Raw genomic sequence first — 16,846 nt, forward strand, 5'->3', positions numbered from 1 at the left:
ATATCGATTCATTTGATGAAGGTAATACGATATTACGATTATTTCATTATTTTGCAGTAGCAACCAACAGATGTATATGTTTTATCTTAATCGTTGGGAAAATGTGCTTTATGTCATTCGCAACAACATTTACGAAATTCATAAACCAGCCAGACTAAGCTAGATTTTGAAAGTATCCAACTGAAAAAAATCCCACCCCTCCTTTCAGACCACCCTCCTAAGCTACTCCCCCAAAACACATGAACAGCTTTCTAGCAATAGGTCTGCATAGCATCTTGGTAGAGTACTGTCAGGCGCAAATCAAGTGCACGGGTTAAGTACAGGCAGTTTTTCAGGTAACGGTAGGTTAACAAGCAGACCATTTGAACATTTCATTCAGGCCGATTGAAATGTTTGGAGTCGTTTATTACAGCCAAAGATACCAATTCATTTTTTTTGTCAGAGCTATTGAATGCTTCTTTGGATGTAAAGAGAATTTCCAAAAATAAGACAAAAAAGGCTTCTAAAATAATTTTTTAAAAGCGAGCTTTAAAGAGGCTGTAGGTACACACACACACACAGAGCGAGCGAGCGAGAGCTTATGGGAGGATATGGCATGGAGTCTGTGCCTTAAACCAATGACTGAAAGGGGTTAACCTATGCCAAGTTTTTGGTTTCATTGTCATTTTCAAAAAACCTCAAGCTCTTTCCAGTGGAAACATAATTTATTGATGTGTCATTTCAATACCGATCTATTTTATCATACTGTACTACTTCCCTCACATTGACCATATTTTTCACTTTAAAATCGGTAAAATCATATTTCATTGTAGAGCTTAGAGATGATGCCGGTAATCGGTGGTACAGTTCTGTGACTCAGTGGGTGAATATCCAATCTAATTAAACCAAAAAAAATTCCTCCACCCCCCCCCCCCATCAGCTACCAGAAGACATAATCTAGTTATGTGGGAATTGGGAAACACTGTAATGTTTGGTGATGATTAACTCCAGGTTTGCAAACTAAGTTGTTTGTGCTTCGTTTTATGTGTAGGGACCCTCGTCATGCTACTGCAGAGGTTTGGTGCTATTTTTAACAATATTAGTGGTTAAAAAATGCAGATTTGGAAGCGAAACTTAATGCCCCAAGCCAATAACATGGACACCAAACATTGCGCAGAGCAAACGAAAATACTCGATTATCAATTAAAAAGGTATCTGGAGGGCTTATTTGATGGGTTTTCATGCCAAAACTAAGACCCTGGGTTTAATTTTTGCCGGAATTACACTTACAATTGATATAGCCCCCCCCTATCGCCCGATCGGGGTACAATTTGGAGAGGTTGCATTTTCGGTTTATTTGCTTTACCGCTCCCTGTAGCCTGATTTGGATACAATTTGGAGGGGTTCATCTTGACCCATGTGCCTTTGACTACACCATGTTTGATGATGATTGGTTTAAGTTAATCTTGCCTTTTGGCATTCAGTTAATTTTGGATGATTTTGAGCCATGGCAATGTTGTTTTGTCAATCAACTTTTTTGCCACTAAGTTGGTCCTGCTCAAATCAAACATTCCGCCTATGAACTGTGGTGATTTTAGTCACAGGCCACGCACATTTCAATTCCACGCTCTAATTGAAAATATGTTTTTAAATTAACTCCGGGTTTGCAAACTAAGTTGTTTGTGCTTCGTTTTATGTGTAGGGACCCTGGTCATGCTACTGCAGAGGTTTGGTGCTATTTTTAACAATATTAGTGGTCATTTATTCAAAGGTACATTGTTCTTAAATTCTTGCTATAAGGTCTGCTGGAATGTTAGAAAACGTTCAGTATTAAATAAATATTTAGCCACATTCGGTTTCGGCCAAGAATTTTCATTTCGGTGCATCCCTAGTCCAATCAATGTTAGTTGACTAAAAGCGGGGTTAACCTGAGTCAATCATCACCAAATTTGGTGTACTTAAAGAATCATAAGTCATGGTTAATCAGGCTAAAGTTCATCAAAATAGGACGATAGGGGGCTCTAAAGAGATCCATTGAAAACTTTAAAGACTTATAACTCCTCAGCCTTTTGACGCAAGGTCATGAAAGTTTGTCACCAAATCAATGCAGAGGCTATTGTCAACCGTACTCAATTCAATTGGTCTTAATGGTCTTTGCCAGAGCCTTTAGGGTCTGCATCACAGTCTGAATAGGGTTAGTAACTGGTTCTTCATGGTCTGCGTCAGGGTCTTAAAGGCCTGTCAGGGTCTTAATGGCCGGTCAGGTTCTTAATGGTCTATCAGGGTCCTATTGGTCTGCTTTAGGCTTGGCCCCCATAAAATGCTGCTTGCAGCTTTAATTTTTAAACTACCCAATCTAACATTATGAACAGATGTTTGTGTAGTAGACTGATTTAACGGTAGGTTCGCAAGTTAACGTTATGTTCTCAGAAGATGACGGGAGGAATGGGGGAGAGACGTGGGGTGGGTATTTAGTTTCAAATTTAGGCAAACGTTTTGGAATGTTGATATGAAACTGTAAGATTAACAAGTGGCAGGCTAGTATTAAACTATTTTGTAAGAAATTGATCTGAACGCCCTCCAGCCACCAGAATCCAAAATTGTTGTCCATCGGGTATGACACACATTGGCTCAGTAACCAAACAGCATACAACAACTCATACAATAACTTGATAATTGTTCATGTCAACACCTGAAACCAGGAAGCGGATTGGGAGGTAATCTCCAGGGTTAAATGGGGACATTGGCTTTTGTTAAAGCCAAATTGTTTCAACAAAATGACTTGCAGATAAATGTGTCTGCAGTAGGGCTGTAACGATACGTGTATCGAAACCGAAATCGCGAAACACTGTCTCGCGGTGTGAGAAGGCAGAAGCGCGATACGCCCTTTCTAACTCTCCGGTGAAATTACCAGATTGAAATTTGCTAATAATTTGTCTAAATAATAGTCTGCTGACACCGCCCCCTCTTATCGATGCCGTAAGTATGCGACGAGATGAAGTCCGACAGTGATGACAGCTCTCGGTGGCTATGGAAGATTGCATTTCTCCACAGCCGTCGAAGTCCTCATATGCGATATGAACGACATTTATCCAGTGAGCCAAGCGTGAAAAAAAATTGCACGCGTGATCCCCGTCTCTATTGTTTTGTGTGATTTGACCGGCAGTTTGTCTGCTTATAGGTCGGAATGAAGCGGCAACCTATTATTGACAGGATGGGTACTTTATTCTACCGGACTCGTTCGCTTCTTCATTAGAGACACACGCTAACGCTCGCTCTCCTCGCTCGTCCACTCACTCGCTGACGTCACTCACACACACACACGCACACTGCCATTCTCGCGCACACACATAGGCCTACGCTACTCGTAACACTATGCCTCGTTATTGCGACGTTCATGTTAGGCGTTCATGTTTTTCCCCATCTATTGAAAGTTAGGCTATTAAACATGTTGCATTCTATACGGCCTGATTATGTCATTATTTAAGCTACTTGGCCTAATAAGAAGCGCTAATAGGATATTTGACTAAACCAACCGAACTAGTTGAGGGTTTTTGCCTACCTGCAAGCATCCTCCAACTGCAATCTTTGGTTATTTATTTATTAATTTAGCTATACTTTAGTAGTATTCTTTCTGTTCAAATCTGTTCAATGTTCCAAATTATTTGTTATTAAATGTTAAATTAAGTTTATTGTTAGATAAGTGTTGTTTAAATAAAATGCTTTTTAAATTTAAAAAAAATCGTGGGATGTATCGAACCGTGGGTCAAAAATCGTGATACAAACCGAATCATGAGTTGGTGTATCGTTACAGCCCTAGTCTGCAGGGATCAAAGTTTCCTGCACCGGTTAAATATTAACTGACGGTGGCTGTTTAAACTAATCAGTAAGCTGCTGAGATCCACACTGTCTCTCCTGAACTGTCACAGGCCTTATTAAACCTGCCCTATAGTGCAGAGGTCACTATTAGACTGGCCGCTGTCCAGGTTCAGATGCCGTTCTATCTGGATCCGGACCTTTAATGGATAATTATTACATTTATTCAAAGGGGTGTTAGTTTAACTGGAGCAGCTTTTCGAGCCATTACGGCACTGCTACAACAGGATTATCCCAGACCAATTGCATGCGTTGTTAGTCATCTCACGTGCTCTTACTCAGCCAATCAAAACTGTGCTTTCAGATGCATGATCTGTCAGAGGACAGTAATTTAACATGGCTCCCTCAAAATTGAGAAAAGTTGAATTCGAAAATAGCTTTTAATCCACGATGGACAATTCATTCTTCACATGGGTAGTTCAAAACCAGCATACGTCATATGTACCAAGACCGTGGACATTGTACATGTTGACTCCACATGGTCGGCCACACATACAGCTGCGAGGCAGCGTTCAACACTATGAACAACCCAATAGTGTTCCAGCCTCACCAATGACCACCTATACATATGTCTGAGATCGGGCCCGATACCAGATTTTAGATCCTGGCAGGACAAGCTAAAGCGACCTTCTCTTACTGAACCAGAGAAAATGGGGGAGTGGGATATAAGGGAGAAAGAAAGAAAAGTTGGACATTTAAGCAGTAAAAAATGTGAATGCTGAGATTGCGGATACAATTAAGACCGTATAGTTGAAGATGTAGTGAGAAAAATAATAAAAAAAATAATGAAAAAAATCTAAAATAAAGCTCTTTATTTTAAGATGCACGTTTTTCAAAAAAAACTGTCATGCATTTATTCATTTTTTATAACCTTTATTCAATATTAAAGTACTTATTATTTATAATCCCTCCTGTTCAATGTGAAAACATCACGATTATTATTGTTGAAATATAATTTCAATTGTACTTTCCTCATTTGATTTCATTCAGCTGTTGACTGCATAGAGAAATTGATACAACTACGAGGCTACTTCAGTATATATATATACTGAATCATAACAAATGGTAGACATTATAATGATCCGGACCGTTCTCTAACTGGACCTCTTACTGTACGTCCACACCAGGAGCGACCAAAGCGTCAAAGACGCTTTGGTCGCTCACAAAGTTTCGCTGCAAATTTTTCTGTTCGCTTTGGTCTCTCAAGTCGCTCATGACGTACAATTCAATTATGCAGACGCATTTAAAGGAGCCGTATGCGTTTAGTAGGCCCTACAGACAGCCATATCAAATAGTGAACTCTCCCATACACCTTGGCCATATTGCCGAGACGGTTTTGCTTGTTCGATAAAGTGCTTCGACAACAAGTAGGACAGTGATTCCCCCCAATATAAAAAAAATCCTAAAATGTAGGCTAATTACAACCGAGAACAAAAAACCCTGCGTGCTGTAGTAGTTAAAATATGTTTCACTGATCTGCAAATCATGATCTGCACTCATTCGTCGCACTCAAAACAAATAGACATTGGCGCACATGGCTAATTTGCATACGTGCACAGGACTGGTTGGCTCCGCAAGGCAAATAATGGAACATATCTATCTATCTCGGCCTATCTGTCTATCTATCTATCAACGCGTGTCTAGTTTTAATGTGATGTATTGTGTGTATGTCCAGTCAGACTTGTTCTGTGTGGTCTTGTAGGCTACTGTCCTGTGTGGGCCGAACCACCTAAATGGATTCCCGACGATTTGTGTCGTTTGGTATTAATAAAGACTTGACTAGGCTATCTATCTATCTAGACTATTTAATTAACAATTATTCACCTCAGGCTCCGTGAATAGTGGGGAATAGAGGGATAAAAGACAAGAGATATATCCCTTGTCATTTATCCCTCGTCTTGTCGATTAGTTTGTTTATGTGACGATTTCAAAAACTTTTTTGTTTTTGTTTAAAGCATGCTACACGCGATTGGTTGGTTAGATTGGTGGCATGGAGAGCAAATTAAAATGATTCCCGCTTAAATACGAACGTTCTAGATGTCATCATCATCATCGGGTGCCCATCAACCTACAGCCGCGATTAATACTTCAGCCGACATTTTGTTCAGTGAGTGAATAAAGGTAGGTAGGAACCAAAGTGCCTGCCGATGTTCCCTGGGATCCACGCAAGCGAAGAGCGTCTACATTCCGAATGGCTGTCAGTGTTTGGACGCTGAAGCGAATCATAGTCATTTGCATAAAGTTAAAAAGTTTTCAACTTCTTTTTGACGCTCTGGTCGCTCAACTTTGGCCGCTGGTAGCGTTGGTCGCTTTGGTCGCTCTTGCCCATAGAAAGCGAATGACTTCCGGCGATTTGGTCGCTCAATTCGCTTCTGGTGTGGACGTACAGTTAGAGTTTCTATTGAATAACACAGCTCTAGTGGAGTTGCAGCAAGTTATAGCCTATTTTGTCAGCTGACATAACAGACAAGCCCTCCACCCTCGACTGAGTACTTACTGTTTACAGACCTGGTATGGGAGCAAGTGGTCGTACCTGAAGAAGGTGAGCAAAAATGCGAGCAGGTGGTGGTAGGTGTACTGTGATTGACAGCCACAGCAGACAGAAGGCATCACAGAGCCAGAGAGAGGGTCAAGGGAAGAGGATGGAGGCAGTATGTCAGGGGCCTTCACTTGTCTTGGTCCGAGAGGACAAAGCTTTCCTGAAAGTATAGTAACAATAGTGGAGATACATGTTGGATAAAGAATTTATTTAGTTTAGTTTTTTGGAAAATATAACAAAGAATTTTCATATTAATAAAAGCATTGTCATGTATTGCTTTTTACAGTTATCAACTTATAAACAAGTGTACTTCGAATATTACAAGAACCGTTTTAACTTTATGCTTGGCAAGTGTATTGCTGGAGACCCAAGTAAGGGCAGGGTCAACCTATTTGGACACATGGCATGTTCAATATTAACAAACTTTGAACAAAACAAACAAGCAGCGGTGTACTGTGCAGCAGCAGTCCAGGCTCTGGGGACAGACTCCAGAATGTTTTCAACTACGGGAGCAAGGGCCCACACATGCTGTAGTTCACTTAGTAACTGCACTTGGATGCTGGATATACTACCGTTATATTACTCTAAATATAATTAGAGGAGTCTCTCAACGTATGTATGTTATCTTGACAACCATTGATGCAATACACTGTGTACTAGCGTGTGTTCCTGGGGGGTTTGGATGAGCAACTCCAAGCTGCAACCATTTGATCGTTCCGAACCGGCTCAGTACTAGTATTGCAAAAGGTAGCACAGTACAAGAATCTGCACATTTTGCTAGGAATTCATCTAGATTATCCAATGCAGGAAGCTACAGGACATAAAAGCTGTCTGTTTTTTCAGAAATACTATATCAGAATTCCTTAAATTCCTTCACTTGTGAGCAACACTTTGATGAGGTACTTAATAGTTATGTATGTTTAATGTATGCACATATATTGCGCATTTTACATAATTTCATAAAAAAAGTGCAAATCTTTCAAAATTGTATGGCCTTATCGTTCAGGTTTGTTTTATATTTACTTGAATATATTACATTTTATCTTGAACACTGAAGTTGGAATATAAACGATTTCTCCCCATGACCTATAAGGGTTAATCTGAATGTGAAAGAAAATAAAAACCATGTATTCTCCAGGCAAAGGCAACAGTCGAATGAATACGAGTTATTGATTATTATTAATCAGCGTGACAGACAAATGCAACACAAACAGTGCACAAGTTGATCAAATGTTACGTGTTGAGTAAAGAAAGGAATATTAGACGTTTATTCGTACCTTTGGTTATCTCTCTGCTTCTTACCCTGAGACCGGATCACCAATGTCCTGTTTACTGAGCTGCGGAAAACGTCAAGGCCGTACGTCACTGGATACCGACGACGGGCCGGGTCACAGCGGCCCCAAAGGACAGGAAGGTAATGACATGTCACATAATGAAACGGACGAATGTAAAACAGCAGATAGTTATCTGAAATGGGCGGGCTTGCATTCGAGAAGTTAAAGTAAGTGCTATAAAGACTAAATTATGTTGTTTGTTTATTTTATTTCTGAGTCTGTAGTCATTTTTCCACTATCAAGCAGGTACGGTCGCTGCTTAGCAGACGTTACAATTTCACTTTCTTGCCTGTGTGAAACCGAGAGAGACGGCTTCCTTGGTTCATTGGAGCAGGCGGGACCATCGTGGTGCGTTCGAGTATTCTCTGCGAACCGACTCGGATCTCGGTTCTGATGCCACGCCCACACTTCAAGCGTTTTATTATTTCGCTCGGTCGTTGGAGGAAAACATGGACGCCACCCGGAAAGCTGTTGTCGCGGTAGCATTGGCAGAGGACCAGGCGATCCAATATAAGTAGGCTATATAGGCCACAGTCAAGTCATGTCAAGTTTATTTATATAGCACATTTAAAACAACAGTAGTTGACCAAAGTGCTGTACACAAATACAATATATTTGTGTACATAGGCAGAGTCTAGATACGGACGCAGTAAGGTATTGCCGTAATACGAGTGATTGATATTACCATTTAAACCACCAAAGTGGTCCAAGCACAAGGAAAACAGTTCATACTTCAAGTCACAATGGGCGCAGCCATCTTGAATTCTGTCTCGGAATTTCGCTCGGTCACCACTGAGTTCAACCGAGATGGCGAGATCGCCGTCCGAGGAAAAGGGGCGTGTTTGTGCGTGTCGCTAGGCAACGTCCTCGGACCTCCGAGACGGATGGATATTAAAACGCACGATAAGCACGAAGACCTCTTTAGAATACTTTGCATACACTGAATGTTTTTTTTCTATTATTATTCAAGCCACTCCCATTAGGGGTGCACGGTACACAAATATGGAAGCATATGGAAGCATACATGTAGCAAAATTCAAATGGAAATGCAATTTGCAATTACATTATGCAATTGACAATTCATTATGCAATTTTAGAATGCAACTTGTAAATACGTTATTCAAAGTGTATTTTAATATGCAAAGTGACAATGCAATCCTCAATTAAATTTGCAAAAGTTATAACAATAAAAATAGAATAACATTTTGTCAAATTCTAAGTTCCTTTATTCAAATTGAAAAGCTATAGCGTCCCCGTGATTGCAATCCACTTCGCCACGCTCCGTGTGTTGCGATATTCAAATGACATTTCAATCCGCAAAACGAAGGCTTTGCAAAAGATTTGGCAAAACGTTTTGCAATTATTATTAATCAGCGATACATGTGTATCGCTGATTAATAGTAGTACTAGTACTGAGCCGGTTCGGAACGATCAAATGGTTGCAGCTTGGAGTTGCTCATCCAAACCCCCCAGGAACACACGCTAGTACACAGTGTATTGCTGTGTAATCATTATTAAAATTGCATAATGAATTGTCAATTGCATAATGTAATTGCAAATTGCATTGCCATTTGAATTTTGCTACATATATGCTTCCATAGACCGAGCTATAGCGAAGTTGATACGCCAAAACCGAAGTTTGATATAGATAGTAAAACTCTGACTGACTTTCGCTCATTTTGACATGGGCAGTACACTATAGCATGACTACACATTGGCCAATCTGAATGCTCGTAGTCATTTAATAGTTTGTCAAGAAAAATTGATTTATAAATCACAAAAACAACTCATGTGAATCATCTTCAGTCTTACTTTGTACTTGAGGCCTTTTTCGGGCATCTATTGGAGTGGGAGCACTCGAAGGTCTCTTCAAAAATCGCCTGGCTGATATCCATGGCTAATTAATGACAGGTAGGCAGCATGGGTAGGCAGGCAGGCATGATAATCCACAACGCGTAGGGCCATGTGTTTATATACTTCCTGTTTACATATTTTCCTGGATCCTGATTGGTGTCGCAGCCGCAAGGCTTGGAGGGTCACAGCCGAAGATGCAGATGAAAATGATTCAGATTACAGCGTTTATTTGTTCAACAATATGAAACTTTGTCTTAGGTGTTTTAAAATAATACCAAATTTATTTCCGATTATTCCAACGGCAGAATACAAGGCACAGGGAACTTTGAGGTGCGTAAACGCTATTTAGAGGTGTGTAAATTAGAGGCCATTTCCTAAATTCTAGAGGTGCGTAAACGGCGTTTACCCTCCACTACAGCCCTGCTAGTAATGGAGGAATGCAATTTTATTCAGATTGTTGAAGAAGCAATAAACCTACTTTGATTGATCATGTGTAGGTAAAGAATATGGAAATGTATGATATGGATGTTACAATTCTGCCAACTTATTTTAGCTGTCATCAGGCTTTGTCAATTAATGCATATCTGACGATTAATCCAGAATAGATACGTGAAGGCCAGGCACGTTGGAACTAATTTTTTTGGGGAGGGGGTGCTGGAAATTGGCAGCGGTGCGTGCAGCACTATCCAACATTGTATCTCCTGCCGGGTGCTGCTTGGCGCAGCATTGTTGTTTTATCTCATTTTCATGGCGCGTGCAGCATACCATGCACCGTCATTGGTTCAAATACACATGAGATGGGTTTTGATTTTTAAAACCACGTGACCACCCAACTGTTGTGTGGTTTGCCGAAAATCACATAATAAAACAAAAATTAAAAAGAAAAAAAGAAGCCGGTTGGGTGTTCATGTGATCGGCGATAGTGTAGGCCTATTACAGAACAGTTAGTGGCGTTCAGAACGCAGAATCTAGCTCTACTGTAGGCTACTGAGGAAAATCACACAACACAACATACACATTACTCCTATTTAGTAACAATATTTATTAATTTAGGCTATTTGGCTGCTCCAACTCAAGTCAGCCCAGCCAGGCGATAGTTAAGTTTCAGTTTTCAACTCCAACGTCCCTGGTGAAGGCCCATTCTAACTTTTGTGATTTCAGGTCCAGATTGTATCCCTGAATGAGTGTTGAGAGCCTGTGTGAATCAACAGTCAATTATGTTTATTTCCATTTTACTACTTTAAAAAAACGGTTATTTTGAAGTGTTGTTCATTAGCAGAGCAATTACCATTAGCATGCAAGCTAATTCAAATTTGCTCAAGGTAACTCTGGATCTCAAGGTGTAATATTTGACTATTTAACATGTAAATCTTTTAATAGAAATTTTTTAACTGCAAAGAAATGGTACTGATTATTAATAGTTTGGATTGTTGTTGCATGCTGAAACTTGAAAAATTAAGGTTTGGGTGTGCAATGCTGAGACTCGGCAAATGGAGTTCCAAGGGTTAATGTTTGGCTTTTCTGTGAAATTGTGGATGAATAAAACATTTCCAGACAAGACGAATATGGAAGAAATATTCATATTACATCAGTTTAATATGAGGGAACAATGGTTAATGACAAAGTTCCCCTTAATAACATGTACTACACTGGTTGCTTTAGCATTCAGACTTTGGTAAAATGATGACGTGTTTTACAATACAGAATACCATGGTCAGTAGTATGTATGTTTTTGTATGTTTTGGTTGATGTTTGTACCCATAATAAGGTTCATAAGTAGAAGGCATTAGCACACTGAACCACTGTCTTCCCTTTTGCAATGTTACATTCACATAGTCAAAAAGTCTATTGATAATTTCTCCTTTCTCTAAGCACACATTTCATAATGAGATTAAAAGGGACACTTCACCCATTTGCATTAAGCTTTGTATCGTTAGAAACCCATTCATATTTTTTGGTCGTGCATCATTCCCTTATTTCCCCCTGAGACGGCAGGCTGGAATGTCAGGTTCAGCTTGTTCATAATACTCTAATCGGGATTCAAACTCTCAACCTAAGAATAGTACAAGGCATTATCTCATTGAGCCACTGACAAACCTGAAAAGTAGCCTCAATCACATGGTGAAAATGTCCAATTAAGGGCTTTCTTCAAAGCATATACCTGAAAAATCTTTGAAATTCTGGGGAAAGTTAAAGGTTGGGTATGCGATTTGCGAAACGCCAGCAGATTTTGAAAATACACAACTCAAATGGTCCTACCCGCTCTCCTTCAACGCTGACTCTGATGCCGCTTTTCCACTGCAGGGTGCGGAACGGATCGGATCGCAAAGGTGCGGGTCGGGTCGCGTTTCCACCGCCAAAAGTGGGCGTGACCCGGACTTTGCCGTACCCGTTCCGGCCCCATTCTCGGGACTCCTCCGTTGCGGTACCCAAAACGAGACCAGACGCCTGAAAGGGTCCCGTGAAATTCTAGCTACACCCCCCCTCCGTTGATTGGTCGACAGAATCGTCACTTCCGGGTGACGCGGGGATAAAAACAAACAAACAGTAGCCTCGAGGTATTATTCTTTACAATTAACATGTCGCGTAAAAAGCTTGCTTGGGCGAACAAGGAGGTGGAGACGCTCGTCTGCATTCTTGGGGAGGAAGACGTTGTTTACGATGTTTACGTAGCTGCCGCGGCGATCGACATCTGGGCTACCACCAAGGGTACTGTCGGCAGTGGAAACGCGACCTCGGAACTGAGCTGGGCTATACCGCCCCCTCCCTACCGCACCTTTGCGATCCGATCCGTTCCGCACCCTGCAGTGGAAATGGGGCATGACTCCACCCATTCCAAGTACCTGGACGCGCAATCATGCACGAGCGCGAACAGAGATGCGCGAGAGCGAGCCAGGCTAGCGTAGGTTTTCGTTTAACAACATGGCACTACATTCAGCTGTAAGTTGCACCCAGTACCGCGGGAAGTAGGGGTGCTGGGGGTGCTGCAACACCCCCTGTCCGAGGCCCTGTCTTATCACAGAAAACGATCATTTCTAAAAACTCCGGCCAAAGTGGAGATTTCTGAAAACGCCGGTTATGTGTTGTCGTGTCAACGGGGAGAAACGGGATTTTAGGTTCTGAAGCGTCACATTATGCACCAGGAAATGCTTAACGTCATGTGAGCGCCCGCTGTACCGTATTGGTCCGAATATAAACACAAACCCCATTGTAAGACGACCTATATTTGGAAAAAAGATTTGAAGACCAGATCTTGTTTTTATGAATAAATAAATTGTATTCATTGAAATAATATACGAAAATAAAAAGGCATAGAATAAAACACTGCATTGCCACTAAACAGTAGTGCAAATAGGCCGTACTGATGTGTACACCAAAGACTATTCCTGACACTCCTCTGCCCCGCTGTGTTCGCTCTGGCTGTGGTCGCTCCGAACTGTTTCGGCCCGTGGCAAAGCGAGTCATCCTCGCTGCTGTCCAAGGCATTTTGAGACGCAGCATTTATTTAATGCTCATATGACCTAGTGCTGAAAAAAGGTTATATGAAAAAGTGTGAGGGTAGCGGTGGTGCGCTAAACTTGTTCTGTGAGCAGCTGGATGTGAACCATGGTGTGAAGAAAGTGAACACAACGATCGATTTTCAACTGTGCGCGCATGCACTGGTGTAATTGAGCTGTGCTGCTATATATCTTTTTTTATCAATGTAACGAGTTGCGAGTCTAGTGCAGGCTGAGTTTTTTTTTTCCAGCACCCCCTGCTGAGAATACGTTCTCGCGGCTATGGTTGCACCAGATGTTATAAACATTAAACGGTCACATAAATCATTACTATTTTTAGAAAATGTATGTTTGTTTCATATAATTGTATTGGAAGTCCTGGTTTTCACTAGGGTTGCTGCGGTGTGGACATTTTCACAACGAGTAATACACTCGTCTCAACACCGGTATTACCGAGTATAAACGGTATAAACTTTGAAACTATGTCAACCGCCACACAAGCATCGGTTTTTAGACCCTTCTCGTCCTTCAGTTGCCGCCAACGTTCGAAAGCAGCGCCTAGGATTATTCTTGATTTCAGTTTTTCTCTTTCAGCGTTTTTATTATCAATTACTCTCTGAAAAAGTGTTTTCCTTCTCTTTGCTGGTGGTGGTGGTGGTGGTGGTGGGGATGGTGGCGTCTTGTCTGCCATGGAAATTGTCTTCTACTGCTAGGTCCAAATGTGGATTAACTAGTTCCAGTAGCTACCGCAGGATAACAACAAACAGGAGCTTGCTCTGGGTCACGAGCATTGCACGAAGGGGTCGCGTGCGGGGCGCGGGGGAGGGGGAGTGCAGTACGACCGTTTGATTGACGTACTTACTGTCCAATGCAACGAGGTGTCATGTTCAGCTTGTTCATAATGCAATATTCAGGATTCGAACTCTCAACCTAAGGATCACCAGTACACAGGATTATCCCGTTGAGCCACTGACAATACTGAACTGCATGAAGCCTCATTCACATCGTGAAAATGTCGATTGATAAGCACACAATATCAAGAAAACTCTAATGCCGCTTTTCCACTGCATGGTACCAGCTCGACTCGACTCGACTCGACTCGACTCGACTCAGCTCGCATTTTTGGCGTTTCCACCGCGAAAACATGGTATCTGGTACCTGAAGTGGCTGCTTTTTTTAGTACCGCCTCGCTCTAGGTTCCAAGCGAGCTGAGCCGATGCTAAAAGGTGACGTCGGCAGACGGCCGGCCACTGATTGGCCAGAGAGTGTGACGAAGTCACGAGAGCGACATGGCAACCATGCTGGTAACAGCCATAGCAGGGCCGCAGCCAACATATTCCACTTCTTCAACTTCTTGACAAAAAGCACCAGACCGAGCAGCACGAATACCATCGCATCGATGTCCTTCATTGTTGTTATGTGGGTTCTGTCCATGGCTGTGTCCCAATTCCTAGGACGCATCCTTCGAAGGCTGCATTCGAAGGATGCGTCGACGCCGATTGCGTCACAGCGTCGCGCCAAGTGCTGTCCCAATTCCAAGGGTCCTTCAAATGCGGCCTACGAATGCAGCCTTCTTTTCCCGGATTTGAAGGATGCATCGGCTGTATCCTTCACGGCCCAACGTATCCCAAGATCCTTCACGGCCCAACGTATCCCTCCCAAGATTCATTGCGCATTCAATCAATGGAGATGGCGGAGAATGGCGATTTAAGTTCTGCATTTAAATGTAAGTATTTGGTCATACAAATGTTAAAAATACAAGGGCCCTTAAAACTTTTTTCATTAAAGTAATAGGCAATATAAGTAAGGTAACGTTACAGTTAGTGACGCTGTAACGTTAACTAAGAACACCCGTTAAGCCCTATAGTTTCAAATTTAAGAGGTTAAAATGGTTATATTTACCGAAATTGTGGCGATTATATAGATAATTTGCTATTCTGTAAGGTTAGATAAATGGACCAACGCGAACACAGGTTGTGGACCCTGGTTTTCAGACCGTAACGTTACAGACGTTGAGATTGATTACACAGTTAACTTGGTTATTTTGCTATTTAAGCTGCTTTGGTTTGGTAGTGTAAAGCAAAACTAATTCTAACATTTGGTTTTGGTTTAGGGGGCCAGCAGCATACTGCTCGATTTATTCTATTGAGGGGGGAGAATGATGAGCTGCACCGGGGTGAAATACTCAGCAAGTGTGGCTTGGGGGTAAAGAAACAATCGTTTATTTATATCGTAAGTTAGTTTATAAAAATTATTATAGGCCATTTATATATCTTCATTTGACCATCTTGAAAAAAGGTTAGTTAAATTAGCCCTCATTAAACAGCAGGACCGATACAACATCCCCAGAAATCGTTTACTACGATGTCCTATTTTGGGTTATTAAAGAAAGAAAGACAAAAAAAAGTCACAGCTCGCATCAGTACTAGACAGCACTAGAAAAACACACAAAGAAAAAGGGTGTTTTGACTTCTACTGGTTGTCTTATTATTATGGGCTTCATATAGGATGAGGGCTAATTTAAATGTAACCTTTACAAGATGGTCAAATATATATATTATAAATGGCCTATTGTTAACATGGGCTATTAACATGATTGATAAATGTGTCTCTTGTTTTCTCTGATTAATAATGTCTCTGTGTTTACTGTTTAGGACAATTCTGGAGAAAATAGGCCTGCAGGGGAAGGTGTCTCCCCCGCAGGCAAAGAAAAACTTTTGCTGAAATTTGTTTTGATACTGCTCTTGTTGTTAACTGCCATGATTGATTTCCTCTGCCTTAGGATTGCAAGTATCCAGGGTCAGGAGAGGGGGTAGGTGGGAAACCCACTGCTGCCACTTGGCCCTGGTTTGTCCCCTTGGATAAGGTATTGTGACATATGCATACCACCAACCCCCCTGTCCTAATTGCCTCCATCCCTGAGAACACACCAGGGCCAAGTACAGCAAGTACAGCAGTGGTGGATCAGGAGGTTGAGGACAAGATCAGGAGGAGGAAAGACAGCGAGGGCCAAGGTCCAGAAAGAGGGACAGAGAGGAAGACATGTTCCAGAGTCGCTCACTATCTTCCGAAAAAGACTCAAGATTCACCTGTTCAGAGTCCACCTCGACTGCATAGCCACCCTCCCCCTTCTGGCAACCATTGTACACTGTGTTGTATTGTATTATAGTACTTAACTGTGTAGCAACTGCAGTAGCTGCTATCATGGCTGTAACACGGGGAATGGGTTAGCCTAGCGATTGTGGTACTTGCACTTGGTTCTATGAACATCCTTTCTGTACCGACAGCGATATATTGATGCACTTCTTATGACAAATGTACTTATTGTAAGTCGCTTTGGATAAAAGCGTCTGCTAAATGCCCTAAATGTAAATGTAAAATGTCAATGTTCCAGTTAATAAAAGAGGACATGAGGCTACAAAGGGAGGCAGAGGAGAGAAGAGCCCAGGAAAGCAGGGAAAGAATGGATACATTTTGGAGTGTTTGGTGGACAAATAACTTATGTTCTGTTATATTTAACACATTGTTTATTATTATTTACATATTTATTGAAACTTACTTATTTAACTAACTATTTAACTAACTTTTTTGATTAACTATTTATTAAAAACCCTTACTAACTTTTTGTATTGACTAATGTATTTGTATATAACTTATAAAACATATACAACAATAAAACTATTTACAACAAACATTCATGTGACTATTTACAACAATTATTATAAAACTACTATATACAAAAACATAATGATCAATAATTTTTGTTG

The 16,846-nt window shown here is 41.2% G+C and overlaps 1 protein-coding gene and 1 long non-coding RNA gene across 2 annotated transcripts in view; one reads left to right on the top strand and one right to left on the bottom strand.

The window, feature by feature from the left end:
• Positions 1-7,813, bottom strand: part of slc37a3 (solute carrier family 37 member 3) — a 32,300-nt gene extending 24,487 nt beyond the window's left edge. The window contains exons 1-2 of the mRNA XM_060048823.1: positions 7,672-7,813; positions 6,389-6,554 (exon numbers count right to left, since the gene is read on the bottom strand). Of these exons, the coding sequence (XP_059904806.1) occupies positions 6,389-6,465 (77 nt within the window). The 5' untranslated portion in view covers positions 6,466-6,554; positions 7,672-7,813. The remainder of the gene's footprint in view (positions 1-6,388; positions 6,555-7,671) is intronic.
• Positions 7,814-14,518: 6,705 nt separating this feature from the next.
• On the top strand, positions 14,519-16,505 carry LOC132456281 (uncharacterized). Its single transcript, XR_009525408.1, has 2 exons — positions 14,519-14,805; positions 15,862-16,505. It is a non-coding gene; the product is annotated as an uncharacterized LOC132456281 (long non-coding RNA).
• Positions 16,506-16,846: the final 341 nt, after the last annotated feature.

Source organism: Gadus macrocephalus, chromosome 4 (genome assembly GCF_031168955.1).
Source record: "Gadus macrocephalus chromosome 4, ASM3116895v1".
NCBI classification, from domain to species: Eukaryota; Metazoa; Chordata; class Actinopteri; order Gadiformes; family Gadidae; genus Gadus; species Gadus macrocephalus.